This window comes from Drosophila sulfurigaster, chromosome 2L (genome assembly GCF_023558435.1).
Source record: "Drosophila sulfurigaster albostrigata strain 15112-1811.04 chromosome 2L, ASM2355843v2, whole genome shotgun sequence".
NCBI classification, from domain to species: Eukaryota; Metazoa; Arthropoda; class Insecta; order Diptera; family Drosophilidae; genus Drosophila; species Drosophila sulfurigaster.
In genome coordinates this window covers 8,913,900-8,930,617 of record NC_084881.1, presented here as the reverse complement: position 1 = coordinate 8,930,617, position 16,718 = coordinate 8,913,900, and the positions used below count along the sequence as shown (strand labels likewise).

The window sequence follows — 16,718 nt, the reverse complement described above, 5'->3', positions numbered from 1 at the left end:
GAATCATACAACTTTAAAGTACGAGCATTCTTTTGTATTTCACTAATGCCAAAATCACCGTGACTACACAAATTTATAATGACCATTTTAATGCAATGCTTGACTACAGGGTATATTGTAGTAATTGACAAGCATACGAACCACACAAATCGTCGGTGCTAATAAAAAGTAATGCCAGACCACAAAATAAACGCTAGGAAATGGACGCCAGTGCCGTCAGCGGGTTGTCGTTGCTGTTGTTGTTTTTGTTCTTCTTGTTGTTGCTGCCTCTTATGTTGCAGTTGTTGTGTCATGGAAAGCGAAATGATCATAGTGTGGCAAATGTAATAAACATGTTGCCTGCCTCTCGCTCAGTGGGCGAGAGACTTTTGAATATGCAATTATGAATGCCAGGCAATGTTTACCTCATTTGAAAATTAGATAAGCCGTTTATGGGTAATGCCAAATGACTTGATTTCAGTTAGCATGACGTTGCACGTTTTCACTTGTGGATAAACACTGTCAAACAGAGAAAAACGCGGTGGGAAACTCAACAAACACGTCAATCTCTAAAGTAAACTTCATGTGAATATGTTTTCTTTTTCATTTGTTGTAGATAAGAAAACTTAAACATAAATTTCGAAAATTCCAAAGATTAAATAAAAATACCTACATTCATAGTTGAATTTTTTGGAAACTGTATTAGTAACAAATTCAGTTGGATTTGATATTAATGAATTTAAATTAAGACAATAGCCAATATTAATGTCTTTCTTGAGTAGTTGCCGCCCACTATTATATAAATAAATAATTCATTCATTTGTTGTTTTGTTTTTATCACTCGATTTTATTGTTAAAATTTATTAGCTTCAAATCGCCTTTGACTTTCGTTTTGTGTTTTGTTTATTGTATATAGACAAATATACGATAAATTAAGTACTTTTTATAAATCCGTTTCAATTGCTTTTTTACAATAAGCAACACTATAGATATGGTTGAGTTACAAACTAAATAGCAAACAATATTACAAATAATACAATACGTTCGTTTACGAGTACAAACTGACTTAAATAGGCTAGGCTAGGCTCAACCGCACTGCCTTCCATCTTCTTACATCTTCGTTCTTATCGAGTAAACACTTAAACACTAACAGAAGTCTTATATCACACGCTATTCAGATCATCGTTGAGATCTGAATATATTACAACCATTTCATCTATCGAAACATAATCAACGCAAATCATCTCAAATCAAATAAAATCGAACCAAGTCGAACAGTCAAACGGGTGCACAAGTCGGTGGACCAGAGCAGAAGGAGGAGAAGCCGCAGCTGGAGGACAAAACAGCAGCAGCAACCACGTCAGTTGCACCCAGAGTCTAGGTCGAACAGCACAACATCCAAGATTGATCCTTTAGAGGTTTCTCATGTGTATGTGTGTGTTGCCTATCATGTTGTTGTTATTGTTCATAATGTTGTTATTACGTGGGTCTAGGTCTTGTTTCTATATGTGGGCTGTGCGGCCCAAATGTGTTATGGTATCTTGTTCATAAAGTCTAGTTAATCGTCATCCTTGTTCATTCTCATGTTTTCGAATCCTTTCTGGTTTTGTTTTTATGGCTTAGTCTAAGTTAAGAGAGAGTTCGTTGAGTGTATAAAGTAAAAACTAAGTTCGTCGTCACGTTAGTCGTTATTAAAATTGATATCTGAATCTCTATCGTTATCACGTTCTACATAGCAATGTGGAATTGGAATGGTAGGCATATGGTATGATATGGAATATGTTAGAAATGTTTCTAAGAGTATGTTTGTGAAGGAAATGGAAATTTAGTTAGATTTTGATCCATTCATAACCGCTACGCTTACGCTTTTCAATGCTGCAAAGAGAAGTGAGAGAAAGAAGTTCATTTCACCATTTTAGTAACCGTGATCTGAATGATAATCGTGGTAGTCATGCTCCACCTCATGCTCATGTTCATGATGTTCCTCAATAGGAGTCGCATATGAATGGGATGAGTGATGGATGGGCTCATGATGATGATGATGATGAGAATGAGAATCATGCTCCTCCTCCTCGATGTGCTTATGCACAAACTCGGGTTCCTTGTAGGTCACATGCTTCTCGTGATACTCTGGGACGTGTTTCTCAATTGGAACATGAACTGGCTTTTCGACTGGAATTTTCACTGGGTACGGAACTTTCTTCTCAACCTTGACTGGTACTTCCTTGATCACGGGGTAAGGTTGGGGCACGTGAATTTTAACCTCATAAGGCACTGGCTTATCGACATGGACAGGCACTGGACGGTCATATGGAACGTGAACAGCAACTGGAACCTTTTTGATGACCTCTACGGGCACTGGCTTGTCAACATAATGTGGCACTGGCTTATCCACGTGATAAGGAACTGGTTTCTCAACTGGAACCTTCACAGCGTAGTGAACGATCTTCTCGACGGGGTAGGGTTTGTCGACATGCACTTTCTTCTCTACATTGTAGTGGACAATCTTTTCAACTGGGTAGGGAGCTGGAACATGAACCTTCACTGGGACATGAACCTTCTTTTCAACGGGGTATGGAGCGGGCACATGAACCTAATGGACTGGAGAGTTAGAATCATTTCTTTTGTACGTTAGAAAAGATGTTTTACCTTGACGGGCACAGGGCGATCGTAGTGCACATGAACTGGCACAGGAATCTTCTTTTCGACGGGATATGGCGCTGGAACTTCATAAGGCACCTTCACGATCTCCTTAACCTCATAGGGAACATGCTTGATCACTGGATAGGGCTTGGGCACCTTGACTTTCACGGGCACATGGACGTGTTTTTCAACGGGCACATGGACAATTTTTTCAACGGGCACTGGAACTGGCACCTTCTTAATGACTGTCAGAGTCTTCTCCTCATGGATGGGGAAGTGTGGCACATGATGATGATGGTAATCCTCATAGTGATGTAGTCCACGTTTCGATTTTGTGGTATCCTCACTACTCAGCCTTCTTCTCTACAGGCTCAGCTTCTTTCTTTTCCACAGCGGCACTCTTCTCTTCCTCTGCCTGTGCATAGCTTGTTGCAAGCAACAGCACTAGAGCGAGCGTTGTCGCTGTACGCTGAAAGTTCAGAGAAAATAAATTTACGACGTTTGCTTTCTTGTGTGGAATTCCTCACATTGGGGATCACTTATTTCATATTGGAAAAACGAAACACTCGATTTGTACATAATTTATAATGATTCGTAACTTTAAATCTTTTCACTTTTAAAAGTCCCATTTGAACTTGTTTTGGGTGAAGTTCTTTGTTATCACTTCAAGGCACTACACTTCACTGGAATCCTTAATACCTACCATTAATTTCATGTTGCTGGTGCAATATCCTTAGCAAATGAAATTTTAAAGGAAATCCGTCGAAACTGTGTCCGTCGATAGTTGATGCAGTTGTTTTGGAAGGGAATCGAAGTAAACTCTCTACACGATCCGTACCACTCTACACTGTTCGATGGTTAACGGTTTAATGATGCCAACTACATTGTCTGCCCGAACTTATATACTCTAAAGACCAGTGAATGAATGTACCAAGTGAAATAACAGCAAAAGTGACAGTAGCGAAAGCAATAACAACATTAGCTATCGTATAACAAGTCGAGCACTCTCGACTACCCTAACAAGTATTCGCACAAACATACACACAAAATACATATTTAAACACGCGAACGAATAAGCTGCAAAACGCTTCGAAATTCGAATTGTGAAGTTAATACTGCTTCTTTTTCTGCTTCCGCTGCCACCGCATTACGTAGACAGCTTACTTGAATAACATCTGCATCAATTATCCAATCGTGATATAATTTTATTTATAATTTTTAGAATTGCGTGTATTAGTGTTTACTTCACTGAAAATCTTATACATTTCCAAGTTTTTACTGATATCTTATAAGAGATCGACGAATTAGAACTGAACAAAAGTTAAACAGAATATAATAGACTAAGCGACAATTGTTTGTTAATCATGTTAGTTTTAAGAAGGTAGTCAAAGAACCAAAGAATTGTGAAAATAAACCTTGTCGATCCATGGGATCGTATGAGTAATTCGTTTTGAAATTTAGAATATGCAATTCCGGCAGCCACGGCGAAATAATTTATTATTTTATATTTTCCACAATTTGGTGAAAGACAACCAACTTCTTTGAAAGTTTCTTGCTTTATTTGTAAAAGCAACAAACAGACCGATCAATGAACTTTGCAGCACTCATAATAATTCAGGGTCACCAGTTTTCAACGAAAAATAAGTAAGAAAGTCGAGTGTGCTCGACTGTGAGATACCTGTTACCCATTTTTTAGTAAAATTAAAAGATTGTAGTATTATTCATTTCACACATTTAAAATATACCATAGATTGTGAACCAAAGTAGATACGACCTGATTGCTGCAGTCATTGCAATATGGGCAAAAAGTCCGCAATTGCGACATTTTTACATTTTTTTTGTGTTCCGTATTATTAAATTGGCTTTCTTTTTCGAATTAGAATACTTCAAAAATATTCAAAAATATTTTTAAAAATTTGTAGACTTCGTTATCAATTTATTATTCGCCCATATTTAAAGACTATGGTCTGGCCCCTTAAAAAAAAAAAATTGGCGGGAAAATTTGTGATTTTTTCTGTCAGTTTTATTTTCAAATATTTAATCAATCAAAAAAGCTTGAATATGGAATTTAATCGTCAAGGTATGTAATATTAATTATTGGCACTAAATTTTTAGTACATGTGTCCAATCGTGCATGTTTTGTTGGTATGTTTTTAGGTCCCTGCTAACAAATGTATCTGTGTTTCTGTGGAGTGTAACTTGTGCGTTTAGACCGGTCGAGGCAATTTTTTAAGCTGAATGTTATTAACTAATCTGTTAAAAATCAAATAGTGGTTAACAATTTTTCCCGATTTACGGAAAAACTCAATGTTATTAAGCGAAAAGCCTGGTCGTAAACGCTTGACGTTTACTGGGGCAGGACCAAGGTTAAAGTGAAAATTAGCATTTTAGCAATTTTTGATATTGAGCTTCCATTAACATGGGCATGTGTAGACAATAATGAACGAAGTTGCTAAAAATAAATTAATTTAATAAATTTAGTTAAATTTTATTAAATATATTATATTAAAATATTTTAAAACAAATTTTTAGAAAAAAAATCGAAAATTATAACCTCACGGTGCGCGGGAAGGAAGGCGTGGTCCAATTGAAAAAGGAAAAACCCAAAATGATATCTTTATTTTTTAGGTATATGTACAAAGTTTCATGTTTCTATCTTCAAAAATGGTAAAAATGCCGCAATTTGGCACTTTTTGCCCATAGTGAATATTGTTTATACAATTATTTCTAACCACCTTTTGCAATTTGTATCTGATCGTTACCAAGAATCAGGAATCAAAACTACTGTTGTTATCGTGATTCTAGCTACCTTTTGCTACTTGATTTGTTTTCGATTTAAGAGGGCCTGAGAGGGTGTCAGAAAAAATATAAAACAAACTTGATATGCGAGAAAAAATAACAAGTGCTGTCAATATTTATTTCTTATAATCTCTGAGATGTTTCTGAGGTGTTTCATACGGTCAGACTGACAAACGGACAGGCAGACAGATAGACCGATAAACGGTTAATCTGTTGATGGTGATCAAGAATATATGTATATACCTCATAAGATCGGAGATGAAATTTCAAGTAGGTACCACGTTATATGACCCTTCAGGTCTAAAAATTATAGTTTTATCTCTAATAGTCAAGAAAATAGCTTGCAATATAAATTGAGACTAAAATATTGAATATCGACTAAAGTTTTTTTAATTTAATTTATCGCTAAAGAAAGTTTCTTTTGAGTTTTTTTTAAATTACATGAAAAATTGCCACATCCTGCTTATCTCACTTTGTAAATTTTCCGGACCGGTCGAAAGGAAACCGAATAAAAATAAGCTAAAAAGCTACAATCAAGTGTGGTCGACTGTGACATACCCGTTACTCAAAAATAAAATCAAAACAGTGCGACATTTTAATAAATCATACCAAATTAATATACTACAAAAATGCGCCATAGGCCATATATGGTTGGTATATTGATATACTACTATATTCGATTTGCGGAGGCGGAAGTGGGTGTGACATACATTTCAAGCAAACTGTCGAAAAAAAATTATATATTTTCTTATAGTCTATGCGATCTAGGTATTCAAGGGTAGGAGATCCTCCTGCCTATGACATATATTTCCTGGGGGCACAAAGTTTTAATACCTTTTACCTTATGGGTAGCATATCAAATGCTCTGGTAGGTTTTCTGACTTTTATTAAATGAATTAATGAAACGAGTCCAAACTTCCTCTGATTTAATTATGAAATGATAAAACGATTAATTATGCAATTGACCGAGTAGAGTATTTTCCCAAGTTGCTTTTATTATTTATCATCAATGTATTTGAAAATTCTAGCTTATTTTTTAAATATTTAAAAAACCTTCAGAATATGTGCTCGAACATCAAAGCCTTCTAATTTATAAATAATGTCTTATGACTTGTATTAAATTTCCAAAGTTCAATATCAGAAATTTATTGGATAGATTTCACTAATATTTGATATTTTAGTTTTTATATTTTAACATTTGTTTGTCATATTCAGAGCAATGCTTTTTATTAAAATTTTTTGGCTAATCCCAAGGATGAAAGAAATAAATCAAAAGTTGTTTTATGTTTGATCACTTGGTTTTCAGTTTTTAATATTACAATAACATTCATCAGCTTCATTATCATTATTGATTTTCTTGTGAGGGTGTTTTCTTTTTTTACAGAGACAAAAATATTTGGTAAACTAAGTACTTTTTATAAATCCGTTTCAATTGCTTTTTACAATAAGCAACACTATAGATATGGTTGAGTTACAAACTAAATAGCAAACAATATTACAAATAATACAATACGTTCGTTTACGAGTACAAACTGACTTAAATAGGCTAGGCTAGGCTCAACCGCACTGCCTTCCATCTTCTTACATCTTCGTTCTTATCGAGTAAACACTTAAACACTAACAGAAGTCTTATATCACACGCTATCCAGATCATCGATGAGATCTGAATATATTACAACCATTTCATCTATCGAAACATAATCAACGCAAATCATCTCAAATCAAATAAAATCGAACCAAGTCGAACAGTCAAACGGGTGCACAAGTCGGTGGACCAGAGCAGAAGGAGGAGAAGCCGCAGCTGGAGGACAAAACAGCAGCAGCAACCACGTCAGTTGCACCCAGAGTCTAGGTCGTACAGCACAACATCCAAGATTGATCCTTTAGAGGTTTCTCATGTGTATGTGTGTTTTGCCTATCATGTTGTTGTTGTTGTTATTGTTGATAATGTTGTTATTACGTTGGTCTAGGTCTTGTTTCTATATGTGGGCTGTGCGGCCCAAATGTGTTATGGTATCTTGTTAATCGTCATCCTTGTATCATTCTCATGTTTTCGAATCCTTTCTGGTTTTGTTTTTATGGCTTAGTCTAAGTTAAAAGAGAGTTCGTTGAGTGTATAAAGTAAAAACTAAGTTCGTCGTCACGTTAGTCGTTATTAAAATTGATATCTGAATCTCTATCGTTATCACGTTCTACATAGCAATGTGGAATTGGAATGGTAGGCATATGGTATGATATGGAATATGTTAGAAATGTTTCTAAGAGTATGTTTGTGAAGGAAATGGAAATTTAGTTAGATTTTGATCCATTCATAACCGCTACGCTTACGCTTTTCAATGCTGCAAAGAGAAGTGAGAGAAAGAAATTCATTTCACCATTTTAGTAACCGTGATATGAATGATAATCATGATAGTTAAAGTCATGCTCCACCTCATGCTCATGTTCATGATGTTCCTCAATGGGAGCCGAATATGAATGGGATGAGTGATGGATGGGCTCATGATGATGATGATGCTCTTCCTCAATGTGCTTGTGCACAAACTCAGGCTCCTTGTAGGTCACATGCTTCTCGTGATACTCTGGGACGTGCTTTTCAATGTGGACATGGACGGGCTTCTCCACTGGGACTTTCACGGGGTACGGAACGTGTTTCTCAACCTTGACTGGTACTTCCTTGATCACGGGGTAAGGTTGGGGAACGTGGATTTTCACTTCATAAGGCACTGGTTTGTCGACATGGACGGGCACTGGACGGTCATAGGGCACATGAACTGGGACTGGCACCTTCTTGATCACTGGCACAGGCACTGGCTTGTCAACATAGTGTGGCACTGGCTTATCCACGTGGTAGGGCACAGGCTTCTCAACGGGCACCTTGACGGGGTAGTGAACGACCTTTTCAACGGGGTAGGGCTTGTCGACATGTACGTGCTTCTCAACCTTGTAGTGGACAATTTTCTCAACTGGGTAGGGAGCTGGAACATGAACCTTCACTGGGACATGAACCTTCTTCTCGACTGGGTAAGGAGCGGGCACATGAACCTGAAGTAAAGATAGATCTTGGAGAATTAGAACGATTTCTTTTTACCTTAGAGTAGAGGTGACTATACCTTGACGGGCACAGGACGATCGTAGGGCACATGGACTGGCACAGGAATCTTCTTTTCGACGGGATATGGCGCTGGAACTTCATAAGGCACCTTCACGATCTCCTTAACCTCATAGGGAACGTGCTTGACCACTGGATAGGGCTTGGGCACCTTGACTTTCACGGGCACATGGACGTGTTTCTCAACGGGCACATGGACAATCTTTTCGATGGGCACTGGGACTGGCACCTTCTTAATGACTGTCAGAGTCTTCTCCTCATGGATAGGGAAGTGTGGCACATGATGATGATGGTAATCCTCATAGTGATGTAGTCCACGTTTCGATTTTGTGGTATCCTCACTAGCAGCTTCCTCAGCCTTCTTCTCTACAGGCTCAGCTTCTTTCTTTTCCACAGCGGCACTCTTCTCTTCCTCTGCCTGTGCATAGCTTGTTGCAAGCAACAGCACTAGAGCGAGCGTTGTCGCTGTACGCTGAAAGGTTGAAGAAACGAATATTTTTAATAAATAAAACCGAATATGTTTTAGTTTTTGACGATCAGTTTTAATCTCACAGAAAAGACGAACAGCTTAAGATTCAAATTTTGGAATTATTTTTTCGTTGCTAATATTTAGATTATTGTGCAGATGCACTACGAAATTGTTTATTTATTCATGCACTTTTCAACTTGCGAGTTATACTCTGATTCTTTTTTAAAGTTCTTAATGATCACTTCAAGGCACTTCACTTCACTGGGATCCTTTATATCATACATACCATCAACTTCATGTTGCTGGCGTAATATCCTTGACGCTGCACTTGTTAGTTGAGGGAATCCGTCGAAACTGTGTCCCGTCGACAATATATACAGATGTTTTTTGAGGGGAATCGAACTGAACTCTACACGTTCCGTACCACTCTACACTGCTCGATGGTTAACGGTTTAATGATGCCAACTGCAGCGCCTGCCCGAACTTTTATACTCTTAAGTCCGGTGGCTAAATGATTGTGCCGACGAGCGATGCCAAAGCCGAGCTCCACAACAACGACAGCAACAACAAAGGCAAAGATAACAACAAAAGCTATAGTATAATAATAATCGCAATAGTCCCAAAACACATGAAGCGAATGGTGAATGGTTCGTTGTCGTAGTCATAGTCGAAGTCGAAGTCGCAGTCGCAGTCGCGGTCGAAGTTGTTGCTGTTGTCGTCATTCGAGTCGTCGCGTCGGTTTTCGTTGGATGGTTACTTTGGTTACTTGGTTGGATCGTTTGCTTGTTGGCTGGTTAGGTGGTTGGATCGGTTGGTTGCTTGAATTTCGGAGGCGCGAACTCGACGCAGCCAAGTGGCAAGCGACGCCAAATGCAGCAATTGCAACAACCGAACGCTGCGCGACGAGTCGCGACGAGGGGGGAAAGGCAGCTCTATGGATGCGTGCCATTTTGCTGTTTAATTCGACTACCGCCACTTGCCAGCTGCCGTTGCCGTTTGTTGTTGCAGTTATTTTTATTTTTCTGTGGTTTCTTAAGTCTTTTACGAGCATTGACTTATAGCCACAACAATCCCCAATAGCAATAAACCACATTTGTTTTTTGTGTGGGTAATTGAATAATACCTAAATGTGCCAGATGTGATGCCATGAGGCTTCAACTTTAGCACTGTTTCGGCTTTGAGAAAATGTTAATTGCCTGCTAATTAATTGTACTAAATTTATTGGAAAATGTTTAATTTCAATACGGAATTTCTTCCGTTATTTTAACAACATTTGTTGCTGTATATAACACATCTCTTAAAATACCAATTCTAAACTGTATTTGGCATAAAATCGAGTTTTTTTAAATATAAAATTCCTAAACTCTTGAAGATTTTCCAAAATACATATTTTATTAACAATCTAAGTTACAGCTCAATAAAAGGATTCTTAAATCTCTACAAATCATTGTCATTAAAAGCTAACTAAACTAAAATTTTTGAAATACATTTCAATAACTAACAAAATTTATGCTCTTAAATTGTCATTTTTAAAAATTATGCAATTCTTAGAAAAATTGTAGAAACCAAAGCTTTGGCTTTTTAGTTTTTCAGCTGAAATGCATTTCTCTTCGAGAGTTATTATCAGTATTCACAGCACGACTTTCGGCCAATCCTATGCACATTTTTGCCTGCAGTCAGCTGTCCTCTGTCATCTGTCAACTGACAAAAGGCCAATTCGTAATGCTGTCCTTTTACTTTTGTATTCATGTGCACATTCACTTGACCAGACCAGACCTGGTCGGACTTGGCCAGGCCCAACTCCCTCTTACCTGAGTTGGTCGCAGTCGCAATACGCGAGTCAGGAAAGCAAGTGGCCAAAAATGGGGAAAACGTTTGTCAACCAAGTGAGTGTGTCACTCGGTCATTTGATTGTGTATTGTGTCATAGAGTTGGTAAGTGTGTAAGTGTGTATGTATGGTGTGGGCTTGTTGTGCGGTCAGTAACCATAACCTAAGACACTGGCAACAAGTTTGGGGCAGCGGCAACTCGTTTCAATTTCATATTGTGGGTCGTGTAATTGACGCCCCAGTTGCTGTCGAAGAAGAAGAAGAAGACGAATACGAAGACTTTGGTTACCTTCCTCGTTATTATGTCAATGGGTCTGGTGGGTTTACTCATACACACTCATGACACACTCATACCTGTATGTGAGACGACTCTACGCGAGGTTGTTACGAGTTGTTGTTGTTGATGTTGCTGCTGTGCTCTGCTGTGCTGTTGCATGCAACTTTCGATTTAGTTTCATTCGCATTGCTTGCATGTCTTGACCACATTGTGTTCAATATAATCTATGCCAAAGAAAGAGAGAGAGCGCAAAACATACGAACAGAGAGAGAGAGAGGGAGAGATGGTGAGCTATTGGAGGCTGCCACCGTTAGACGCTCCAGCTGATTATGTCATAAGTTTGCACGGGGGCGCCATCGACTGTTTGTTTTGATAGACGGACCGACATCGAGTGCTTAGTTATAAGCGCCATTGTCTTAAATCCAACATTACAATTACACACTTCCTTGAATTATTTATAAAACTTGCGCATATTATATGCACACACACATTTACACACACTCGCATAGTATAACTTTATAACTTTTGTTTATTTGAATGCATTGTCAGGCTTTTTTATTTTTATCATCTTTTCAGCGACCTGACCTTGTCTTATTTATGTATCGATAAACGTAGCTTTACATAAATTGTTTCATATTTTTAAATGTAGTTTTATATTTTTGGTCAATTTCCAAGACTTGCTTGGGACGTCAACAAAGGTGTCATAGATGAAGCAGGTGTCGATTAATCATCATTGGAGGCGTCTTCAATTCGCATTTGCATTTGCATTTTCATTTAAGTGTTGCCGCTTTTTATATCAGTTTTTTGTTAGCCATTTTGATGATTTGTGTAACAATTTACTTTGTGTGAGACGTGACTTGGACGTGATTCGACATGCGCATTCCATTCCACTTCGTTCCCATTGATGTCAGATGATCTCGCAAATGGGCCCGACGAGGCCTTTAAGTCAGTCAAAAAAAAACAGAAAACTGACAATTATGACATTTTATGTGCCACTTATAAAGGCCTCTGTTCAGTCAGGCTTGTAACTGTTTATGTTTCGGTAGTTTCGTCTTTGACGTTAACATTAACGTTTAAGTTTATTTTCTTTTCATGTGTAAGAGTACGATGAAGATTTACATATATCGAAGAAATATATACTTTTGCTTTTTAGGGTAAAACTCTACAGGGTTCATTGCATTTCTGGTCAAGGTCATTGCCTGTCGCTTGTGTCGCTCTTGTGGATTGTCTTGGCTGTTGCGGTTGTTAGCATGGCTAAGTGACTGCAAAATGTGGCCAAGTAATTGTCTCTCTCTACTTATTTAGTTAGTTGCACTTTGTGTGGTTTTTGGAAGGTTTCTACCCACGGAAAATTACAGAAAAATACATACTTTTAGTTTCCATATTCTGCAGATATTTCTTCTGAGACCCTGTGCATTTAATTTGGGTGGATATAATCAGTTTGTGGCAGTGTTTAAGCTTTATTTATTTATTTATATTTAATTATTGTCATATATAGGATTAATGTTTATTGTTTTAAAATAAAACATTTTCTTTATAATTTGGTTTTTCTGTTTTTCTTCTCACATATTTTTTTTTTACCTTTTCCAAAATTTAACTGCAATATCAATTTCGAAACCTCAACATAAGGTAAAGCTTGCCCCTTAATTAATGTTTAATGGGAAAACTGACTGAACAATTGAGTGAGCGAGCAAACAAGTTACAAATTGTAAACTGCAATCGTAATCGTAATCGCAGCCCTTTCAATCAGCAGCCTTTTCATGACATTGAAGCATGTAAAAGTCACTGATTTGATTTGTTTGTGATTTGAAAGTGATAATCACGGCAATTGAATGACCAGACAGACAGACAGATAGATATCTCTAGTCTTAACACTTCTCAGCTAAGGTCTAAAACTGGTGGTTAACGAAAAAAGAGGTCAATGGCAAAAGCATTTGAACTCTTGCGGTGCGTCGTCTTGGTTTTATGACCCACTCGCTGCCATTGTGCGATGATTGTGGTTAACTTGGCCAAATTGTCACGCGCCGTTGAATGCTGCGCCCAATTGATTAAGCCAAGTTTGTGTGGCGATTGATCAGCTGAGTAGCTGAGTAACAGAGCATGAAGTCCACTTAATCTGTGTGTGTTGTGGTTGTGATCTATTTACAGATCTCTTAAGGCTGGCCCAGATGATAAACAAGGAAGTCAACTTTTGGTTGTTATCTATTTAACTAATTAACTGTTTACCTGTTTGGCTGTTCGCCGTTGGCCGTTGGTCATTGGCCTAATCCCGTAGTCACAGCCAACTGCAAATCTATGCAAATTTTTGCGCCCAAACTCAAGCCAGAAAAACCAGTCAAAAAACTATTTATTATCATAGTAATAATTCCGCCTCAGGAGATCTGCAGCTGTGCCAGTCTCGCGCCAGTCTCGAGAGCTGGTCACAAGTTGTAACTGCTGAGGGGTCGATTTTCCGGGTAACAGAGCAGAGGGGGACGTGCAGCTTGACCTATTGACTTACTACACATCGTGTAATTTGCGTCTAAAATTAGAAGAAACTAAGTGTACTATATTTAGCAACTTCTTGGTGATTTGTTGTTTGGTCATTGCTGGCAAATCATTTTAATAATTTACTCGTAGCAAATATCGTTACAGTTTTTTATACGGTTTTTCCTTTTCTTGACTCATAATTACAACAATACCAAGACAGTTGGCAATCAAATGCCAGCCAAAGTTTTGTTGCTGTTAGTGTTGCTGTTTTTGGTGTAAATTGCGTAAATTGAATAAACATTATGCTATGAAGTCGACTCTCGTTGTACATTTTGTAAATCTATTTGGTAGTCTTTGTCTTCGGCATTGTTTCTCTTTTTTTTTTTGGTTGCCGCTTTTAGCCGCACTGAGGCGTAGAAGCCGTTCATTGTACGACTAACTTGCAGCGAGAGGTGCCAAAAGAGTTGTTTATTTACAAGAACTGAATAACTTATATGAAAAACATAACCAGCTTACTTTCTACGGGTTTTTCTAGCGTTGCTAACAATTTGATATTTGTACTCTATGTGTGTATTTATATATTTTGAATGTTTTACTATATCAATACACCAATTGTAGTCTTTGGTATATTTTAGTATTTTGGGGGTATATTAATTCGGTATATTTTAAGAGTAATGCCGCACTGTTGTACTTTTGCTCAAAATGGTAGTCGAGCACACTCGACTGTAGCTTTCTTACTTGTTTTTGAAATAACTTAAACTACCCTCTATAGGGGTAAAAATATAGAGCGAGCTGTAATTAGGCAGCACTAAAATGTTTGTAAATTAACCAAAAGCACAAATAAAACATGAAATAATTAAGTTATTGCTCAAGTCACAAAAAATAATAATAATAACTTTTTGTTAAAAAAGATTTGCACAGTTATATTTATAGAAAACGTGAAATATTGAGGAGAATTGCAAAATGCCGCTGAATGTGTGTTAATTGCTTGATTGAATAAATAATATGCATCCAAAAGACATCGATTAAATTTATGATTTTCTCTCATAAGCTTAAATCAAAATAAAATTGATAAAAAGTGATTACCTACTTCCTCTTCGCGACTCAAAAAGCTAGTGCAACAAGTGAAGCAAAAGAGCATTAAGAAAGCAAAAATGAATACATTAAAAATGCATTTAAATTGGCATCGAGCTGAAGTTGCGAGTTTTTTTTTTATAATAAATGATAGGAAATCAGGCCACCGAAGAAAACCAAAAACTATAATTAAAATCATAAATTTGCAAGTCCGTAAATAAAGTTGATTAAGTGAGGTGAACTTAACTTGCATATGTTTAATGACGAACTTGGTGTGTTACTATATATATATAATATATTTAAGACTTCTGATAATTAGCAGTAACTGTGTATTATTTTGTAGCTTGTGCAATTTTTGGAAACATTTGCACATTTGAAAGTCATCTTTTATGTATTAATACATTTGAAACATCAATTCAACCTTTAAATTCTATAAATATTTTATATTTTTTTCTTTCAAGGCTTTTGTTTATTCTCTGTGTCTTTTTAAGAAATGTTAAAGCTATTCCCATTGTACTTTAATGGTTAAGAAAACTACCTCATGATAAATGCTGATAAATTAGCCGCATACTTCACAACGCTCAGTATCCCAGTCCTCACTCTCTGCGGCTGCTTTGTCGGATTGGCAACTATTGCAACATATTTGGCAAATTTCTTTGCAACCGAAAAGTTGCTGCAAAAGAAATTGCAAGTCAATTACCGCTAGACGGTCTGCTTGGCGCCATGACGCAACCGCCACATGTGGCAGCGGCTTTAGCGCCAACGCTAGCGTCAGCTTCAGCGTCGACGTCGACGTCGACGTTTGCCTCAACTTCGACGACGACGCGTCGTCAACGTTGTCGACGTCATCGCACAGCCGCTAATTGATTGCGTCTCTGCGAAGCAGTTGTTGCATTCACTTTGCTTTAGCTTTGACTCTTGTTTGGATTTTTCTTTAATTTCTTACTTTTGGGTCGTGCCATTCTCTGTTTGCAGCTTGCCGCTTGCCACATGCCATCCATACAAACAAAAAATAAAAATTAAACGGACTCTGCGTAAATTGTGTGCAAGTAAAGGACAAGATCAATGCTTTGCCTGTTGGTCAGCTCAACAGGTTCTGGCAGCAGCCAGAAACGAAAAACTTTGGCAACGAACTTGTAACACTTTTTGTGTGTTTGTCTTTTATTAAAAATTTGTCTTATTTTTTATTTGTTGATACCATTTGTCATTGCGATTAATGATGATGCATTTGGGTGTTGATCTCATTGACTTTCAATGCTTTCCGCTTGCATTAAATCTTACATAATGCTAAAAGTTTTTGCATGTTTTGGTTTCGCTTTTAGCTTAATTATGAGATATTATGTGCGAGTTGTGTTCAGATATGCGAGTATGTGTGAGGACAAGAAGCTATTCCAGTTTTTTTTTTGCAAAGTAATGATTGAGCCTGCATTTACGATAATCGTTCAACTTTGGCCACTCACTGAATGCTTGGTTTGCTGTTGTGCTTTAATTATTAAATTCAAATTATTCGAGTTTATTGTTACCACTTCGTATGGTTTGTGCAACGTTTTAATATTGATTGACTTAACATAACAGAGTAGCTTACATTAACAGAGTTCATCTTTGGAATAGAACATACGATGTGCATGTTTGGCATTACATATACGTTGCTTTTAAACAAATATATCGAACACCAATTTTTTAATTACAACAATATTCAAGCTTATTTCAATTATGGTCGATTTTAAAAGTCTTCTACTGGTGTTATTTCACGAATATTGGCGAACACAGATCATTTCTATAGATTCAGGAGAGTATGCATTATTTGAAACATAATTGGCTACGACAGTCCAGCCTTAGTGACTTTGGTTGACAATGTGCAATATTGTATTCTATTTTATCTACTCGTATGTTTACCTCTCTACGTTTGGATTACATTTTGTATATTAATAAACTTCGGTTTGCTTTTAGCTAAGCTAGCTTTGAGACTAGCTTACGTCACTCAAAAAGCCAATAGTATTACCAAAATACTTCACATTTTTGCAGAGCAGAATAATATAACTGGAAGGTTCTACATTTGAGAAATGTTAA

General features: G+C 37.1%; 2 protein-coding genes across 2 annotated transcripts in view; one reads left to right on the top strand and one right to left on the bottom strand.

Moving 5' to 3' along the window:
* Positions 1–16,718, top strand: part of LOC133835113 (angiotensin-converting enzyme) — a 70,097-nt gene that overhangs the window by 9,162 nt on the left and 44,217 nt on the right. The gene's annotated exons all lie outside the window — the stretch shown is intronic.
* LOC133850782 (titin) lies at positions 1,511–9,559 on the bottom strand. The gene is given in 6 exon segments (XM_062286974.1): positions 1,511–2,572; positions 2,629–2,971; positions 2,973–3,091; positions 7,804–8,463; positions 8,532–9,002; positions 9,286–9,559. Coding segments are annotated over 6 exon segments (2,283 nt in total). The 5' UTR covers positions 9,298–9,559; the 3' UTR covers positions 1,511–1,894.